The sequence below is a fragment of the Balaenoptera musculus genome, chromosome 6, assembly GCF_009873245.2.
Source record: "Balaenoptera musculus isolate JJ_BM4_2016_0621 chromosome 6, mBalMus1.pri.v3, whole genome shotgun sequence".
NCBI lineage: Eukaryota > Metazoa > Chordata > Mammalia > Artiodactyla > Balaenopteridae > Balaenoptera > Balaenoptera musculus.
Window position 1 is genome coordinate 71,414,546 of NC_045790.1, and position 20,396 is coordinate 71,434,941.

At 36.4% G+C, this 20,396-nt stretch overlaps 1 protein-coding gene across 4 annotated transcripts in view; it reads right to left on the reverse strand.

Moving 5' to 3' along the window:
• The window catches only part of CARNMT1 (carnosine N-methyltransferase 1), a 58,054-nt gene that overhangs the window by 4,194 nt on the left and 33,464 nt on the right, over positions 1-20,396 (reverse strand). For all 4 annotated transcript variants that reach the window (XM_036854538.1, XM_036854537.1, XM_036854539.1 and 1 more), the window contains exons 4-6: positions 13,797-13,937; positions 12,669-12,847; positions 10,532-10,645 (exon numbers count right to left, since the gene is read on the reverse strand). In XM_036854538.1, the coding sequence (XP_036710433.1) occupies positions 10,532-10,645; positions 12,669-12,847; positions 13,797-13,937 (434 nt within the window). The remainder of the gene's footprint in view (positions 1-10,531; positions 10,646-12,668; positions 12,848-13,796; positions 13,938-20,396) is intronic.

Below are 20,396 nucleotides of genomic sequence, written 5' to 3' on the forward strand. Positions count from 1 at the left end.
AAGGACAAGTATCCAGACCACTGAAACTTTGGCCAAGTAACTGCCATTTGAGTGCTGGGCCTACATTCATGGGGATCGAGACCCTCTGGTATAACCGCCTTGCACTGTGATTCTCCACATCATGGGCCTTACACCTGTAACTCTTAAGGTCCTGAAGGAGTAGCTGAATCACAGAATACCAAGCTCCCAAAATGCAAGGGTATACTGTAATTATAATTCCATAAGTAAATGCAAAACTGCAGTTACAAACTGAGTATCGCGTGAAAACAGAGAAGAGTCCTCAAGCCAGACTGGGAAGGAAAAATGCGGGGGTAAGGGGGGTTGGAGAATTATAGGCTGGGCTTCCTAGAAGGAAAAGGTGATATGAGAGCTGGCTTTTTTTTTTTTTCCCTTCTTTTTTGGCAGCACCTCGTGGCTTGCAGGATCTTAGTTCCCTGACCAGGGATTGAACCCGGGCTACCACAGTTAACGCACTGAGTCCTAACCACTTGACCACCTTGTGCTGGCTTTTTAAGTGCACAGTTCATATCCCGGCTCTAACACCAACTAATTGTGTGCCTATGAACAAGTCACTAACTCTGCCCCATCTGTAACATGACTTTAACGTGAGATAACACACCTGGCATATAGTAGGCACTAAGCTCATCAAAGCTATTACAACTTTTTAAAATGACATTCCCCCTTTACTATTCTCTCACTCCAGATATCCAAGGAACTATCACCTGACTCAAACCAAATTTTCCAATCTTTTAGTCTCACATTTTGCCCGATCTATCAGCTTTATCCAGGTAACATTATCATTCCAAAGTTATACTAAAGGATTAACCTAGACAATTGTCTTTGTACCTTTCATTGGGTTAATTATAAATCCTGAGACCAACTCACCACCCCCACCCCATCCCCACTGCTCATACCATGTGCTAATAATCACAAGAGATAAAAGTAACAAACAAGACAAAGTTTCTGCTCCCAAACTGCTCAACACTCTGTGGAACATACTTACTTAGGGTTAAAAGGTTTTTCTTCTTCTCTTTTTTACTGTACATAAACCACTAGAAAAAAATAACTATAATTTATATATTAGTGCTCTTTTCAAAAGATAACAATGACTCCCCACCAAACTACTCACTCTATCAAGCTTCAATTCGTTTTAGCTGGATTAGTACTAGTAAAAATGAAAGATGCTACCATTTACTGAGCACCTATTGTATCCAAGATCATCCCAAAGCTTTTGAAGCCTTTTATTAAAGAACGCAGAGCCTCATAGCAGTCTTTCCAGCTCTAAAGCATATGCTGTTCCTTCTCTATTATTTTAAGAACCTCCAACAATATTGTTTTATTATATCTACATAAACACATTCCTAGGCCAGATTTTACTTCTACTTATGTTGTATTCCATTACAAGCTATACGTCTTAAGTTTCTTTTGAATCCAACATAACGCCCAGCACAGCACTGAATGTACAGTTAAGCATCTGTAACTTTACCACCCAAAGACAACCATTACAACTGTGCTGTATTTTTCAGTCTCCTATTACAAATGGTACTTCAACAAATAACTCTGTGTATATTTCAGATTCTTCCTTACAAAAACATTCCTTGAAATGAAATTTCCAGGTCAAAGAGAATAAACAGGGCTTCCCTGGGGGCGCAGTGGTTAAGAATCTGCCTGCCAATGCAGGGGACACGGTTCGATCCCTGGTCTGGGAAGATCCCACATGCCGCGGAGCAACTAAGACCGTGCGCCACAACTACTAAGCTTGCACTCTAGAGTCCGCGAGCCACAACTACTGAGCCTGTGTGCCACAACTACTGAAGCCCACGTGCCTAGAGCCCGTGCTCTGCAACAAGAGAGGCCACCGCAATGAGAAGCCTGTGCACTGCAATGAAGAGTAGCCCCTGCTCACCCCAACTAGAGAAAGCCCACGCGTACCAACGAAGACCCAACGTAGCCAAAACTAAATTTATTAAATAAATAAATAAAATAAAACAAAGAGAATAAACATTTTTACTGACCTGATTCAAACTGCCAAAATGCTTTCCAAAGGAGATATAACAGTTTTCACTCACAACTGCAATGGTAAGTACTTGTTTTAACACCTTACTTTAGGAAGTGGTGGGAATGCAATGGTACAGTCACTCTGGAAAACTGGTTGGCAGTTTCTTGTAAAGTTTGACATACATGCACCACATATGACCCAGTAATTCCACCAGTAGGTACTTATCCAAGAGAAATGAAAACTTGTGGCTACATAAAGATTTGTACTCAAGTGTTTATAGCAACTTTATTCATAATCATAATAATTTGGGAACAACCCGAATGTCCATCAACCAGTGAAAGAATAAACAGAATGCAGTATATCCATACAATGAAATATTACTCAGCAATAAAAAAGAAAAAAGCTACTGGTATATGCAACAAAATGGATGAATTTCAAAAGCATTATGCTAAGCAAAGAAAGCCAGACACAAAAAGCAACTTACTGTATGATTCTATTTATATGGTATTCTGGAAAAGGGAGAACTATAGTAACATAAAACAGAGAACTGCCAGGTATTAAGGATGAGAGAACTGACTACCAACGGGCACAAGAGACCTTTTGGGGAATGATAGAAATGTTCCCTATCTTGACAGAGGTAACAGTTACATGATTATCCAGCTTTCAAAATACATCAAACTGTACACTTTAAAAAAAAAAAGGGTGAATTTATTATATGTCAACTATACCCCCCCAAATCTAACTTAAAAAGAAAAAACACAATAAGTATTTTTATTAAACTAAGTATTTGCTAATTTGGCAAGAGGAAAATGATAGGCCAGACACGATTTCATCTGCATTTCCTTGAGGCTGAGCAGTTTTTCACATTTATTACCTGGTGGCTCATTCTTTAAATGAATGTTTACCAAGCACCTAGCAAATACCTGGCACTGGATATATAAAGATGAATAAAACATTGCCACACTCCTCGAGGAGTTCTTTATTTTCTCAACTCGCATGTCTCTTCACATTTTTTAATGGAAATAACAGAAGAAGCAAAGAAATATTTTTTCCTTGACCATAAGTATAAAGCAAGCTCAATAAGAGAAAGCTAAAATAACATGAAATATCATAAAAATAAAATCAAACCCATGAGTAATCCTAACACTCACAGATAACCACTTGAAAACTTAATGTGTCTCCTTGCAGTCTTTCCTTGATGCATTAGCATGAGATATTACGTATATAGTTTTGCATCTTACACTTCATTAGGAACATTTCCCTATTTTATTGATTATTTCTGGAGAATGGTTTTACTATGTGGCTATCCTGTGACTATTTATCCATTCCATTACTGTTAGAAATGTAGGTTCAGTCTAAGTTTTCGCTCAGTGAGTATGCCCATTCATTGGTCTTTAGTCTTCACCCATATCTAATTATTTCGCTCTGACAGACTTCTACAAGTATAATTAACCTAACACATGTACGTAATACTGAATGCAATTATGTAATAGGTTAGATGGCAAGGCAAATATTTGAGGCTTTGTGGGCCACATACAATCTCAATCACACATTCTTATTTGTGTGTCCCCCTACCCCAACCCTTTAAAAAATGTAAAAAATACTCTTAGCTGGTGGGCCATAAATAGGCGGCTGGCCAGATATGGCCTGTGGGCTATAGTTTGCCAAACCCTGACCAGTGTATGAATTGTTAAGATTTTATCATACATTATCAAATTGTTTTCTTCCTGAATAAAGTTTTATTACTATACTCCCACTAGCAGTACATAAGCATACCCTATCTCACAGTACCTTATCTAAACATCAAGCAAAAAATTTTAAAATCTACCCAATATGATACGTGAAAAATGGCATCTCATGTATATTTATTTGATTAGCAATGAAGGCGAACATTTTTTCCCCCTGTATATAGGTCATTTACATTTACTCTTTTATAACTTATACATTTATGCTGTCTATTTCACTTCTGGGTAGGTTTCTCTTAAAGACTTTTAACTTTTTTTCCCTTTCCAATTTTTTTCTAATTAAAAAAATAGAGCTCATTGCAAAAATACAAAAACATATAAAGGAACTTCTGCTTCCTGTAAAGGCAGGTTAGGTTATTCAGACCAATGCTTCTACTGAAAACAACTAAAATTGGCGTATATAATTTATTTTTTTAAATCTTAAAAATATAGAATACATGGCAAGTTACTAAGAAACTACCAGGAGCCCAGAGGATTAACCAGAGGTAAAGCTAGATGCCATTTTTACCCTGAGGGTATTTGACTATCCATATGAAATGGACCTGCAATTTAACAAACTCTTTTGGCCAGGGTGATAAAAAGACAAAACTCTGAGCCTACCCAAGGTAGGTCTGACAGATCACCCAACATTATATTTGGAATCTTACAGGCTATCTTCTGCTTTTTTAAAAAAAAAATTTTTTTTTAAACATCTTTATTGGAGTATAATTGCTTTACAATGGTGTGCTAGTTTCTGCTGTATAACAAAGTGAATCAGCTATACATATACATATATCCCCATATCCCCTCCCTCTTGCATCTCTCTCTCACCCTCCCTATCCCACCCCTCTAGGTGGTCACAAAGCACCGAGCTGATCTCCCTGTGCTATGTGGCTGCTTCCCACTAGCTATCTATTTTACATTTGGTAGTGTATATATGTCCATGCCACTCTCTCACTTTGTCTTATGGGCTATCTTTAAGGTAAGAAATAAGTAAATTGAACTCTATCCTTTAACCTGGGGGTGGGGGGGGGGAAGGGGGTTGCAAGAAAAGCTGACCTAGTGCTTACTAAACAAGGGGAAAAAAAGAGAAAAAAAATAATTTCAGAGAGATATTGTAAATCATGCTTTAACCCTAGGGTAGATTTTCAGCCTAATTTTACATAACATGAGTGGTCCAATGAATCTCAAGTCCAGGTTTTAGTTTAATATTTAATTCTAATTTAATTTAGAATTTAATATTCTGTTGTTTATCTGATAATGTTCCAATCTTCTCCCAGAAGCAAATGCACATTCCTTTGGAGAAAAAACCCTTTAATGTAGGTCTCCAGAAATCTCCAAAAGTGACTTCTCAAGGGCAATGAGCAATAAATAAACGGTTAAGGTCCACAGCCCAGGGAAACAAAGAACCATAAGCAAGAACCAGCAGGAACAGGAGAAAGCAGAGACTGACCTGCAAAGACTTGAGATATTACAATTACTGGACAAAATACACTCAGTATTTTCAAAGAAATAAAAGACTATCTTGAAAATATATTCAGAGAATAGAAGATTCTTAAATGACATCGCAGACCAAAACACACAAACAAACAAACAAAAAAACCCCACCTAATAGAAATAAAATAGATGTTAGACACAGTGAAAGAGAGAATTTGTGAATGGGAGGACAGGTCAGAATAAATTATCCAGAATGCAGAACAGAGAGACAAAAAAATAGCAAGTAAAGAGAAGTGAAAGCTAGAGTGAGAAGGTCTAAAATACATTTGATTGCATTTCCAGGAGAGAAAAAGAATGAGGGAGAGGAGGTTTATGAAATAATAATAGAAATAATACATGTTATTACTTATTTTGATGCTACGCTTGTCTCATATTGGCAAGTGGAGACCCTTTTTTTGAGCTAAGATTTTTCAGAACTGATGAAAAAATTTACAGACTCAGGTAGCCCAATAAACTGTATAGTTTTTAAAAAGAAAAATTCACAATTAGATATAATATTGAACCTGAAAAAACTACAAAGTGAAAAATCTTAAAAACAAAACTGATTACTTAAAGAAGCAACAGTTAAAATAGCTAAAGTCTCAACAGCAAAAATGGAAGCTAGAAGCCACTGGAATGATATCTTTCATGTATTGAAAGCTATATGCCAACCTTGTACTCTATACCTAGTGTTGCTTGGGAACTAAAAGTACCAGCATAAACTCATGATCTATAAACATGAACTGTGTCTATAGACATAGAAGGGTACAAACATATACTTCTAAAAAGGTCTAGAAGCAATAGCATCACAGAGGTAGAATCCAGATTTTCATTTCTACATACCATTCCCCACTAAAAGGAACCAGGAATCCTTGGAAAAAATGACTGATTTCAGGGATCTCAGGCAGAAAAAGTATAAGATGGGCCTGTTATACCTGGTTATGCCAGAAAGGAGGTGCTCAAAAAATGACAGGGATATGTCAAAAGGACACAGGAGCCAGCGTGAAGGAGATCCCATTTACCAAATCTGGGATAAGTTGATTTAAACCATTTATATCCTTAAGGTTCTAAAAGTTCCAGTTAAGAGACAGAGATTATTAGATTGGATAGTGAAAGAAAATTTAACTGTATGCTGTATATAAGAGACGCATCTAAAACATAAAGATACAGAAAGGATTTAAGAGAAAAAGATCCACCATACGATTATTAAAAGCTGGTGTAGGACTTCCCTGGTGGCGCAGTGGTTAAGAATCCACCTGCCAATGCAGGGGACATGGGTTCGAGCCCTGGTCCAGGAAGATGCCACATGCCGTGGAGCAACTAAGCCTGTGCACTGCAACTACTGAACCTGCACTTTAGAGCCTGCGAGCCACAACTACTGAGCCTACATGCCAAAACTACTGAAGCCCACGCACCTCTAGCCCATGCTCCACAACAAGAGAAGCCACCGCAATGAGAAGCCCGCACACTGCAACGAAGAGTAGCACCCCCTCGCCACAACTAGAGAAAGCCTGTGCGCAGCAATGAAGACTCAATGCAGCCAAAAATAAATAAAAAAAAAAAAAAAAAAAAAAAGCTCATGTAGCTATACTGACATGCCCACTTAAAGAAACATGGCTTGCATCTGTGCAAAACAGACAGCTGGCACTCAAACCCCAGCAAAAAGTTTTATAGGCAAGGTAGGGAGGTGTTGGGAGTAGGAGTAGGGTGAACTGGTGGTCACTGCCTGATCATTTTCCAATGCAGACTTTTAATTAATCCTCTTCTTTTCTGTCCTACATTTCACACTCACTCTCTACTAGGCCATGCTTTCATAAATTCTGCTCCTTTTCCATTTACTTTTTCCAGGGAATTAAACTTCTGGTCTCCTGCCTGAGCATGGACTGGAAGGGGGCATAAGGTAGGCATCTTGGTTAGATGAGAGGTCAACTGTTTCCTAAATATAGGTTTTCAACTTACGTTGTTTTCATTTGGTGCCTCATTTTCCAGGGTTATTCCAGGTCAACCGGCTCTATTCACGTTGGTTTCTTTGCACAACTTATCCACCTACCCCATCTTCTGAAATACTGTTACATTCTTTTGTCCCCTGATGACATCCCTGCCATTCTTTGTTCATGTGTTTTATACTTTTTTATAAACTGTAACAAGATCTCAGTGAGGAGATAATGTATGTGTTCAATCATCCACCTTTTATAGGAAATCGCTCATGTTTTTAAAAATTCTGTAGGTTTACAGTGCTTTCAAATCTGATAAGCTCCATTTCTCATTACGCTTTACAAAGACCTCCTTTGGTACTTTTTAACCTGTTTATTCTTCCAGATGAAGTTAGATTCAATTTGCTAATTGCCTGCCCTCCACTATCCAACTATAAATGTATCAGTGCATGAGCACAGACACTCACACCTACACCCCCACTTTAAAAAATAAATTCCAGGGCTTCCCTGGTGGCGCAGTGGTTGAGAATCTGCCTGCTAATGCAGGGGACACGGGTTCGAGCCCTGGTCTGGGAAGATCCCACATGCCGCGGAGCAACTAGGCCCGTGAGCCACAACTACTGAGCCTGCGCGTCTGGAGCCTGTGCTCCGCAACAGGAGAGGCCGCGATAGTGAGAGGCCCGCGCACCGCGATGAAGAGTGGCCCCCGCTTGCCACAACTAGAGGAAGCCCTCGCACAGAAACGAAGACCCAACACAGCATAAATAAATAAATAAATAAATAAATAAATAAAAATTCCATATAAATGCATTTAAGGGGTACTGATCACCATGAAAAACTAAAAAACAGTTGCACAGGATGCACAGGCATTCTTCTGCATTTTGCCAGATCAGAGCCTTTCCCAAAGGACATATGCATAAGCGTTCCCTTGAAAAGCTCACTAGTTTTCCCGAACCTAGGAAACATTAAAGTGAATACCTTAAATACCCCTTAAAGCATTTTATAAATTAATAATATTCCCAACTCTAATCTCATATAATGTCGCAAATTTTTCATTACAATTTAACTTCCAATGTAACTTTTTAGTATTCCAGAATGGCTAGCAGTTACCTCTCTCATTACATATGAATATGTTGACATTCTGGTCTATGTAAGCATGATTAGGGTGAAACTGTACCCGAGGGGCTGGGGACACACTCTCAGTTTACAGATAAAACTAATTTTCCAAGTCCACATGGCTGAAGCCGAAACCATAGGAATGTTATGAATTTACCAATATAAATGCCACTTTATTAAGTCCCTTGCAGCAAAACTTCTGTGGCATCTTAACATTACTTTGATCCTGATTTCAAATTCTGAAACAATACATCCATTCATACACATAACAGTTGCTAAATATTCACTCCAAGTGAGGAAGAGGCATTAGATTCCTGCCCTCATCAAGCTTAAAGACTAGTAGGGGAAACAAAAAGATGACTATACCACAATGTGTTAAATGCTACTGACAGATTCTGTGAGAATATAAAAGAGAAATACAGGACATTTAACCCAATATGAAAGGATCTCCTGAGCTGAGTGTTAAAGAGCACATAGGGCAGAGCCAAATGAAAACAGAGAAGAAAAAGAAAGCGCTTTCTAGGCCAGAGGACTAGCACTTGAGGTCAGGGCAGGGGCAGTAAAAAAAAAAAAAAATGAAGCTGAGACACAAGACAGAAGAAAGATCACAAAGGGCACTATACATCCACAAGAGTTTAGGTTACCAACAAAGTTAGACTTTTATGCAGGGAGTCTGACAGGGATAGATTTGCACGTTGGGAAGATCACTCTGGTGGTAAATGGAGAACTGAAAGAGGTGTAGAGGGTTGAAGATAACTTGAAAGCAGGGATACTCTTAAGAAAACTACTGCATTAATCCAGGCAAGCAATGATGAGGGCCTGGACTAAGGCATTAGCACAAGGCTAGAGCAATGGTTTTTGATCAAGGGTAGTTTTGCATTTTTGGCTCTCACAACTGGGGAACTACTACTGGAATCTAGTAGGTACAAGCCAGGGATGCTGTCAACCATCCTACAGTGTACAGGACAAACCTCCAACCCCCAAATGACTGCACAGTCAGAATAATGCTAAGTTATAGACTGACCCAGCACAAGCCTGCAGAGGTAGCTGATTAGGCATTCAAGGGGTTGGATGGGGGCTGTCAGCCTGTTTCTGCCATATATAAGCTCCACAACCTTTCTGCTAGTTACTTAACCCAAGATTCAGTTTCTTCAATTATAAAATAGCAATAATCCCATTTCAACATAGGGTTGCTTTGAGACTAAGCAAGGTATTTTTAAGTGGCTAACATAATGCCTAACCCACAGGGAGCAAATACCCAGTAGGTAATGTTATCTTTCAATCATTCCTCAGGAAAAAGAAAACTTTTCTTTTAAGGAAGATCCAAGGTTAGAGATATTTGCTTCATATCATGGCTGCAGTTTACAGCTGCTCTCATCTTTCCTATGGACTTCTAAAGAGAAGTCTGGAAAAGACCTACTACTACCTGTAGGCTTACTCCTACTAGTTAATTCTCTGGTAAAGTCAAATCATTAAAGAGAGCACGTAACAGAACCCACCAACAAAACTACACCAATACTGAAGACACCAAGGACTCAAACAATGTTTATCTGACTTTTACATAATATAAAGTCTTTCTTAGTATGGATTATATATCCTACTAAAAAAGACAAGTATATTTACCTTGATTATCATTATTCTCCCTTTATTTTAAAGGAAGAGGATAAAATTGGCAATTTCCCTTAGACTCTGGATGGGAAGGACCATGTCATACTCATTATTTGATTTCTAGCACGTGGCAATAGGATGCAGTAAAAAGTTTTTTGCATAAATTAAATTATATTTCTACCCTTTCTTAAACTCAAGGTAGTAACATAAATTATCATACCTACTCTTTTCCTAGTATGTATATGTACTGGGGAGGAGGTTTCCATGGGAGAGATTAAGTGCTTTCCCTCAAACGTTTCATTACAGAAATAAAAAAAGAACACTTCCTTCTTAAAGGAAGCACTGTCTCCATGGAATGGAGGGTGGGGAAGATGAGGGAACGATTATAATCAACTTAATAGTTAGTACCTCTTTGAAATTATGACTGCTGTGAGACTGACCTAGTATGAATATACAAATTTTGGGGGTTCTACTGCTTTTGGAGGAACTAACTATGATTGGAGGAGCTGTACCACTAACTAGAATGCAGTCTAGAGGAAACTGCGGAGGTTTTAAAACATGTATGACATAATTACAACTTCCGTGAACATTTAGTACTGGGAAGTTACCAAATGCAGAACAGCTCTAAGTAGTCAGATTAATGTGTAAATTCTAATAAATACTGAGGAACTTACCTAGATTTATCCAAATTCCACCTGGTTTGAGTATTTTCCATATTGTGTCAATATAATCAATTACATTGTGAGCTGTGTCTATGAAGAAACAGGTAGCAATACAGTCCCAGGTACCTATTCAAGGAAAATCAAATTACTACATGTTATATTATTTTGCCTTTCTTTTAATGAATTCTATAAAGGTACCAGTTACCTCTTTACAGACTATGAATATTTAACTGCAGGGGTATAGAAGCTAAACTCTTCCAATCAACTACTATAATCAAGGCTATCAAATAATCATTTATGAGATACTTTGTAATTCATAAAAGCTTTTATTACTAATTTGATAAGGTAATCAATTTGGGAATCATTTTTGATAACCTATATCACTATATCCTTACCAAATAATATTTATAAGAGTTTTGTTTATAATCTTTTCAACTTCTAGCCTTCATTTAAAATCAGTTAAGATGAAATAATATTTGAATTTTAAGTTGTGATTTAAACCAGTGTTAGCTACCAATTCCGGAAGGTTTCAAAAAGACTGCATGCATTTGCTGCCAATTGAGAAATGAATGGCATCAAAATACATAAGCATCCACCAGTACTTGGGAGAACTGCCAGTTGAAAAGGGGGATGGGGGCAGTCAGCAGCAGTGGGTGGGAACCCAGCAGAGAGCTCTGTTTGCCTTTTGGAGGCTGTGGCCTGGCACAGAGACAGAAGAGACTGCATTGAAGGTGGCTGTCTGTACAAATAAGGCACTTGATCCAACTGCGGATTACCTTCACCATCTCCTCTTTCAAACCTGCTCCAGAAGAAAGTCACTTTTACTTGACAAAGCAATGTTTTCCATTATTTCACTCCTATTTTGAGACCCTGCTCCCTAACTTACCCCCAGCACCTAACACCTTCTATCTCTCTCCTACCTTCAGAGTGCAGGTTTTCCCAAGGTCAGCGTTCAGGGAAAAATAAACAAAAACTTTACTATCTTGTTCTTCTCCTGCTCTAATCTCTCCAAGGCCTCCCATTTCTCTCAGAGCACAATTCAAAGTCTTCGCTGTGGCCTATGAGTCAGCCTCACCAAACCCACTCCAACCTGATCTCCCATCATTTGCCCACTGCTTATCACACCCCAGCCAAACTGACCCTCTTACTCTTCTTGAGCAGAACAAGCGTCCTTCCCACCCCCTAATCTTCTTTCCTTTGCCATTCCCTCTGCAACACTTTCCCCCACATATCTGAATGGCTTGCTTCTTCATTCCTTTGAGGTTCTCTGCTCAATCTTTCTTTTTAAGTTCCCCTTTTAGAAAGACCTTCCCTGGGAATTCTATATAAACCAGCAGTCTCTCCCCAGTCACTCATTATCCCCTTTACCCTGCCTTATTTTTTCTTCCTCACAATATTAATTTGTTATCACCTCTCTCTCCGAACTAGAATATGGGTTCCCTGTGCACAGGGGCTTTGTTTTGCTCACTGCTCTCTTTGCAATGCCTGCTACTTAGCACTCAACAAATACCTGTTAAATGAATGAACTTGCTGACCTCTCAGCCTTCTATTTTTCTTCTTCCTTTTATTGCCAATCCCTCTCTCCTCTTTCCCCATTATCATCACCCTTTCTCTAATGCCTAGCTCAAATTTCTTCAACATTTTGCCAGGCTGAAGTCCAAACTTCATAGCCTGATTATAAATGTCATCCACAATCTGGAACCAACCTACTTCTCTAGCCGTATCTCCCATTAAATCCCCAAATGTCCTTTTTCCTTCCAGTAAGGCTATTCTACCATCCCCGATTACCTTACTCATTCATATCTTTGTACCTCTGAATGCCATTCCTCCCTATTCTTCAAGTCACAGCCTCTCCACAAAGAGCTCACTTCTCACACTAACCTACTTCCATCTTTATTGTATTCATTACTCAACCTTTGTTTACATGTTGTCTTATATTAATAGACCCAACAGATTCTAAATTTCTTAATTGTGGGATCTCATATTTCTTTATATTTCCCATCACTGCCTTATACATAACTTTGAAAATATTCTAAATTGTCGTTGAAGTATACCTTATATTTATCGTCAAAATGAATGACCACAACTTTGGCTTGGTATAAAATCAGCTCATTAAATTTAGAATAAAGCATGTGATCTTTGGACTTACTGCATTCTGAGTATATCTCCTGAAAATCTCCTGCTGTCATAGAAAAGTTAGAACCGGGAGGAAGACTGTGGGGGTCAACATCAGGGAAAAAGATGGGTCGTATCTGATCAGCTGACCTCCGGTTATTGCTAAACTGATGAATCCAGGGATAAAGCTTATATTTATTAATTTCAGAACATCTGCAAAATATGAGCATAAAATTCAGTGTTAACTAAATATTTTACCAGGGAAATCTACTTTAAACACTAAAATATAATCTGTTTGATTGAAGATTTACTTATATAATTAATACTTAAAAGGGTTACCACTACACTCCACCCTGTAATCTGAAACTCCACATAGGCATGTAGATGAGTAACCAATCACGGATTAAAACACAGAAACAAAATTAAGGTAAATTCAGATATATAAATGTGCTATTTTCATTCAAATTTTTAAAAATATATTGCTGAAACTCAAGCTCAAGTAAAAAAGTCTAAGTATTTTTTCAAAAAAGGTATGGGTTTTGTTTGTTACCTAATTATTTTAATTATTTTGTACAACACTCTCCTTTTTACCTTCTCACTATCCCCTAACTCACACTGCTACCAAGACAACACATTATTTAAACAAGGCAGCTATTTACTTTTTCTCTAACACACCTCTTCTGGCTTTAAAAACTCTTTTCCACTACTTTCTAAATGAGGCCACAGAAGTTCTGCGAGATCTTTCCAACTCAGATATGTGAGCCATTTATAAGAATTTGATTAAGAAAAAAATTATGACTGCTACATTATAATCTTACTCCACTAAAGAAACAAAGGGGTGAATAAGTTTAAGGAACAATAAGAAAATACTCCTTCCAGGACAATACTTAGCCCAAAATTCTGCAGAGAAATCATTTTAGTTTCATGGAGTACCCAATCACTTTTTAAAACATCACTTACCCATCCCGTTCAACATTCTGTTAACTAGGCAACTAATTAAAGTAGTAATTGTATAAGCAATTTAATTTTAATAAGAAACATTTATGATATATACCATAATTAAACACTATGTACTTATCTTCAAATTCAGAATTCTGCAAAAATAGGTAAGTCAATCTGATTCTGAGAAATTACTATTTCCAGCAAAAAGTAAATTAAATACCTGTTGAGTACAAAGTTGGAAGAAAAGAGCATAAAAAAACTCCATTCATTTCCTTGACAAGCATAACCTAGCATAGCTATTTCCCAGGCCAGTCTTCCTAGTCCAGCACCAGGTACCAGAATATTTACTTTAGAAGGATCCCTGAAATGAAATAAGGCAATTATGTCCAACCCCTCAAAGAAAAGGGGAAAAAAAAAAAAAGACAAAATCCATATTAACAACTAAAAACTTAAGATATTTAGTAAGAATAAGCTCACTCAAGACTCTGACTTCTTAAATTTGAGAAATACTTCTAAATATCAGTGAGAAATAAGGATATAAAGAATTATCAAATGTTCAGTTGTTGTTTTAGGGTTTTATCCCCAAAGTATTATTTTTAAGAAGAAAAAGGAGTTGCCTTATATCCAAGACTTATGAAGACACTCATATTCCTAGTAGCTATCACCTATCTTGGGAAGACAAATTATTCCAAAAGGATCCCTATACATACAAAGGGACTGAACAAAATTATTTTAGCATATGAGACAGTAAAACAAGATATAACTTTATTTCTGAATTCTGTATGTAATACAATGGTTTATGTAACCAAATTAAGTACAAGCAGATTTTAATGTGTCAGGTCTCTCCTTAAAATCTTATATATTTCAATTGGCAAAAGAATCTGGAGCTGGGATATTCTCATGGGGAAAATGGGGAACTGCCTTCTAATTGAGCATATATGATGGCAAACATATCACACCAAACCAGAGGTTCACAATCAAACTGTTCTCCACTTATTAGCATCACTCTACCATCACAAATTTCCTTTACTGTAACATCTGTCATTCTATTTTCAGACCACTGAAAAGCCTTAGCAAAGCAAAGACTTTTCTCAGTACTTCTGGCAAATCAACATAAGCCTATGGAAACTAAAATGTGTTCTTGTGGAAAACCAGAGAAAAATGTGTATAATCAGCTGTCATTGTGTCAATTAAAAAGGAATTTCATTATTGTCTGTATTCCCCAAATTTAGCTCATAAGTCAATTCCAATTTCCAAGTCTACTCCCATGAACAATACTTTTTTATCTTTAAACTGCATGGGCTTTAAGTTTGATGTGCTCCAAATGGCAATAGGACTTTTTACTAGTAGCCCGTATGATAACCTTTAGCATTTCCCACTTTGAAATGAAAAGAAACAAATAGAACTATGGGGCTTCTGAAAATTCAGTCTACAAATACAGTAACAAGGGAATTTGCCCAGGGTCCTTCAATCTTAAATGTCTATATATGGAACATGTATTTGTATAAAAATCTCAACAAAGTCCATTTAGTCTGTTTTACTGCTGAATTTTATATATACAATAAGGCATAAACTGAAATTTGTTAAAAATGATTTCTGACAAATAGGCTTATTATGATTAGTAAGATATTCTTTAATACTTGACATGGACAAACTAATGCCAAGGTGCCTTATAATAGTTTTCACTAAAATAAAATAGAATGTTTCCTTTTCATTCCAGATTATATGCAATATGTTTGTATGTGCGAACACTAATTTTTAATAAAGAGAATGGGTACATCCTCTCATTCTGTTCAGGCCTACCTATATCAGTTATCTAACATGAACATATATATTTTTAATACTAGAATCTGAAAAACTCCTAGCTGTAGGACTTCATGCTAGCCCTTGTATAAAGGACCAGCCACTGTCATTTTCTACTCCCCACGAGACCCACCAAAACACTTACTCTCCAGAACTACTACCTCTTTTCTTTTCCCAGTTCCCATTTGCCCAATCAAAAACATGTGTTCTTTTTACAAGTGGCTGTTTTCAGCTTAGATTTTTTTTTTTTTTAAATAAAGGTAATGCAACAGAAAGTAAAAGGATCTGGAAGTAAATTCAGAGTATTTAAATCTTTATAAAAACAATCACTAATAATCAATTTCTGAACGGCTCATAATCCGAGTAAAAGATTACCATGCAGAAATTAGAAATCATGCCAAACTTAAGGGAAAGTTGTGTTAATAACTGTACTAATATTTATTTTGTTCACTTAAAGAAAGTTAACTTTATGATAGCTATTACCAAATACTTCCAAACTGATCAGGCCTATAGAACTCTTTATCCCTACCTTGTGGCAGAAAGTTTCTATATAAAACCACTATTAAAAGGCTGTCATAAAGCCACGGAATACAGAATACATCAAGCCTTACCTTAAGAGTTAGTAGAGATTACTATAGATCTATCAATTATTTGTATTACAGAAAAAAAAAAAAGGATTTTAGTGGGAATATTAAAGGAGACACATTAAAACAAATTCTCTAAGAACTGAAAAAATGATCAAGAATCAAGCACTGAATGGGAGAATTTTTCCCCAAATCTTTGTTCTTAGCTAGATTTTTTTTCCCCCCAATTGGGTCTTCATATAAGGGATATTAATAGCATACAAGAAAGTCTCTCTAAACACAATGTGCATAAAACTAAGGCACTCTAAAAGGCATTTTCTAGTATGAGTTCTTATAAAGTCAAGGGCATTTCTACTCTGTGGAGAATAAGAGACATATAAATCTAAGTATAGACCTTAATAGTGAACTGACCTTAAACTTAGAAAACCGGGAATAGAGCCATATGATTAATATGTGCTTCAGTAATCAAATGTTGCCTGCTTGAGAGTCTCAGCAAAAAATTGGCAAGCAAACAAGTTTATGTAGTTATTAAGGCCCAACTATGGAGAAGCAGTATATTCACTACAAATGTAACAGCTCTGATAATAGTGGGAAAGTTTCAATGGTTTTCCAGACAAGCAAGAATGAAGACGACAGAGAGCCCCTGTGTGTCTGAAGAGGCCGTGGATCATGTCTGCACCAACCTTTGTGCTCCAACTATTTTACCAGCAGGAAATGCTGTTCTTGAAAGAAGTTTCCTTTATTGTACACGGAATGATTTTTGCATAGCAGCTGCAAATCAGCAAATTCCAACACACAAAATTCTTTTTCTCGGTGTGTCAGCAGAGTGACACTTAGCTGACCCCTGGTGATAGGAGTATGCACAACTTTCAAGCATCAAAAGTGCTGGGTTCTATTTGAATCACAGCAATTCACATGGTAAAAGCCACAACTCATTTGTGGCTACTAAATACTTAAAATGTGGTTAGTTCTAATTGAGATGTGTTTCAAGTATAAAATAAATACCAGATTTCAAAGACTTAGTATAAAAAAGGAATGTAAAATATCTCATTAATAATCTTGTATACTGATTATATGTTAATATATTTTAGATATACTGGGTTATTAAAGTATATTATTCATTTCACCTGTTTCCATTTACACTTCTTATGTGACTACAAGAAAATTTAAAGTAACACAGGCAATTTGCATTGTATTTCTGTTGAACAGTGCTGGTCCATACAGAGAAATCATAAAAACACAATTCTGAGCAAAAAAACAATTGTGAAATGACACCACAAACCATTATATGATCTTTTAAAACACACAGAACACAATGTGTTTTTATGTACAGGTATATAGACAAGTAGTTAATGTAGGAAGGTAAGATTAGAATAACAAATTTATATTAGTTGTTATCTCTGGAAAGAGAGAAGAATGTGCTCTGTATGGTTTGCAGGGCAGTTTCAAGTGTATCTGTAATGTTTCTTTTAAAAAATACAGAAAAAAGAGATCTGAAGCAACTATGGCAAAATGTCAAGGTTTAATAGAGTTGGATGTTGAAACATTTTTTATTCAAACTAGAAAATGGGTTAGAAATCAGAATTAGTGTCTAGCCCCTTCAAAAATATGGTCCCAACTTACTTACCTACTCCCAATAAAGAACTCCATATATCAGCAAGACAACTTCTCATCAATTTCAGAAAACACTTTCTCACCTTAATCTTTAGAGCTCCTATAGAAACTGAGTTTAAATTATCACCGTATCTATAAAGTCTTTCTTTTCCCAAATATCCCAGGCAAAGCTTTAACTCACTTCTCAATGCTTTCAATACTTCATTCATATCTCTGTTATAGTTTATATACCTAGTTCATCATTTCGCTTCTTTCATTTAATACGGGGGTCAGCAACTATGACCCACTAGCCAATCACCTGTATTTGCAAATAAGGTTTTATTAGAACACAGCCATGTCCAGTCATTTATGTATTGTCTATGGTTGCATTCCCATGACAAGAGAGCTAAATAGTCAGTCCCCAGAGACCACATTGCCTTCAAAATCTAAAATATTTTCTAGCTGGCCCTTTAAGAAAAAGTTTACTAATCCTGATCTAATGTATCTTGAACTTCTTTCCCAATCAGTGCACAGAGCTTTCTTAATCTGTTTTATGACTGAATAAGTAGTCCATTGTAATACTGTATAATAATGTATCAAAATTTGTTAATTAAGGACAACTAGATTGTTTCCAATCTCTTGTTATTATAACATTAAAACTAATATCCTTGGCATAAATAGTTTCCCTCATGTACCTCTGTGGATAGTTTTCCCAAAACTGAACTGCAAGGATCAAAAGATATGCATTTGAATTTTGTTAAAATTACCAAGTTGCCCTCCATAAAATTTTACTAATTTATTCTTCCATCAGCAACGTTTCCTCACACCTTCAGTAAGTTATATAACTTTTAAATCTTTACAATATAATGGATGAAAATGGCATCTTAGTGTGGTTTTTACATTTGCATTTTTGTATGAGATTAAGCATCCTGTATTTCTTTTTCTGTTTACTATTTACACTATTTTTCTACTAGGTTATAGTCTTGAATTGTTTTTCCACTGAGTTATTACTCTAGATTTGTAAGCACGTGAAATCCTGGAATGTAGGTGCTTGAGATCTTGATTTGAAAGAAATCTGAAATATATATCTGTCTTTGGTCTAAGAGGGCTTTCTGGATAGAAAAAAGAGACTATTTTCAGTCTCTAAACTACTTTGGCATTATTTGGCAATCTCCATTTGCTCTTTTAAAATGGTTTCTTACAGCTAAAAATAATCCTTTTAAAATGTGTAAATCTTAACAGTTACTATCTCTGATAGATTAAACAATATGATTTTTTTAAAAATCCTTTTATAAATTATAACTTACATTCTTTATTTCAATCTAAGTGAAAAATGCTTCTTTAGGGCTTCCCTGGTGGCGCAGTGGTTGAGAATCTGCCTGCCAACGCAGGGGACACGGATTTGAGCCCTGGTCTGGGAGGACCCCACATGCCGCGGAGCAACTGGGCCCGTGAGCCACAACTACTGAGCCTGCGCGTCTGGAGCCTGTGCTCCGCAACAAGAGAGGCCGCGATAGTGAGAGGCCCGCGCACCGCAATGAAGAGTGGCCCCCACTTGCCACAACTAGAGAAAGCCCTCGCACAGAAACGAAGACCCAACACAGCCATGAATAAATTAATTAATTAATTTTAAAAAATGCTTCTTTAAAGCTCAGCATATTTTTTCCCAATGCTCAACTATATAAAAGAAAAAATATATTCCATATAGTCAATAGTATATCATTGTCTTCTTGAAGTGTTAGACATATACTGAAATGCAAAGGCATAATAGATTTACCACCCACAAACAAAATATCACTTCAAATTCTTCTAAAATAGAATGGGTTAATAAAATTAAGCTCTAAAAAGTACAGTCCAGAAATTTTCAGGATTCATAAGAGAATATGATTCTACATGGCTGTGATTTCCCATTTCAAACAGAACTCATACCTAAGAATCTCTCCTTAGCAACTATAAACTTTATAGCACTAAATTCTTGACCTAATAACTACTGAAGTGTTTGGCATTCAGCACAATTAAAACAGCATTTCCTTAATTTAAAAATAGACCCCAATATAGATGTTAACCTGTGGCTTCAAAGCTGCTTGTACTTGTAAACTCAGACACTTAAAAATTCTAAACAGGAACAAATTGGACAAACTGATAAGAAAAATATGCTTTCATAGGAAAAAGTATTTTAATGATCACAAGTACAGTTAATTTATGCATATTTAGGTATATTGTTTTTTGCAGACAGCTCAGTTAGAAAAGGCCTTTATTGAAATTTCAAAAAGAAAAGAATACAATCCAAAGGCTAGCTGACATAAATATAAGTCAAATTCAGCCTGAGTGTAAAAATATAAAATTCTCACGTGCTTGCTGTGGCACAAACAGAATCCTAAAAATTTATCTGAGACCCAAACTTAACCAGGATTTACCTAGTCAACCTGGATTCTGAAGGGCTATAATTATGTCCCTTTTCCAGGACTCGGAGTTTACTTTTTATGGCAAAGTTAAAACTTTAATATGGATAAAGATTTTGCTGTATTTTATTAGGTTTATTTTTTATGTTTTTTTTTTAAATAGCTCATCTTATCTATTATAAGGAAACCAATCTAAGTTTAACAAGCAAAACAAATGACATAGGAAGAAACATGTAAATTTTCCATTGGGTACCAGAATGACAAAAAAAAAAGTTTGATATTTTGGTGCACTTCATTTAAAGTTCATATATCTCTGTCCACTTTTATAACATTGACTACTTTCAGGGAAGGGAAATGGGTAGCTGGGTAGGAAACTTTATATCCTTTGAAACCTTTAAATTTTGAACCCTGTAAATGTTTTACCTATTCAACAATTTT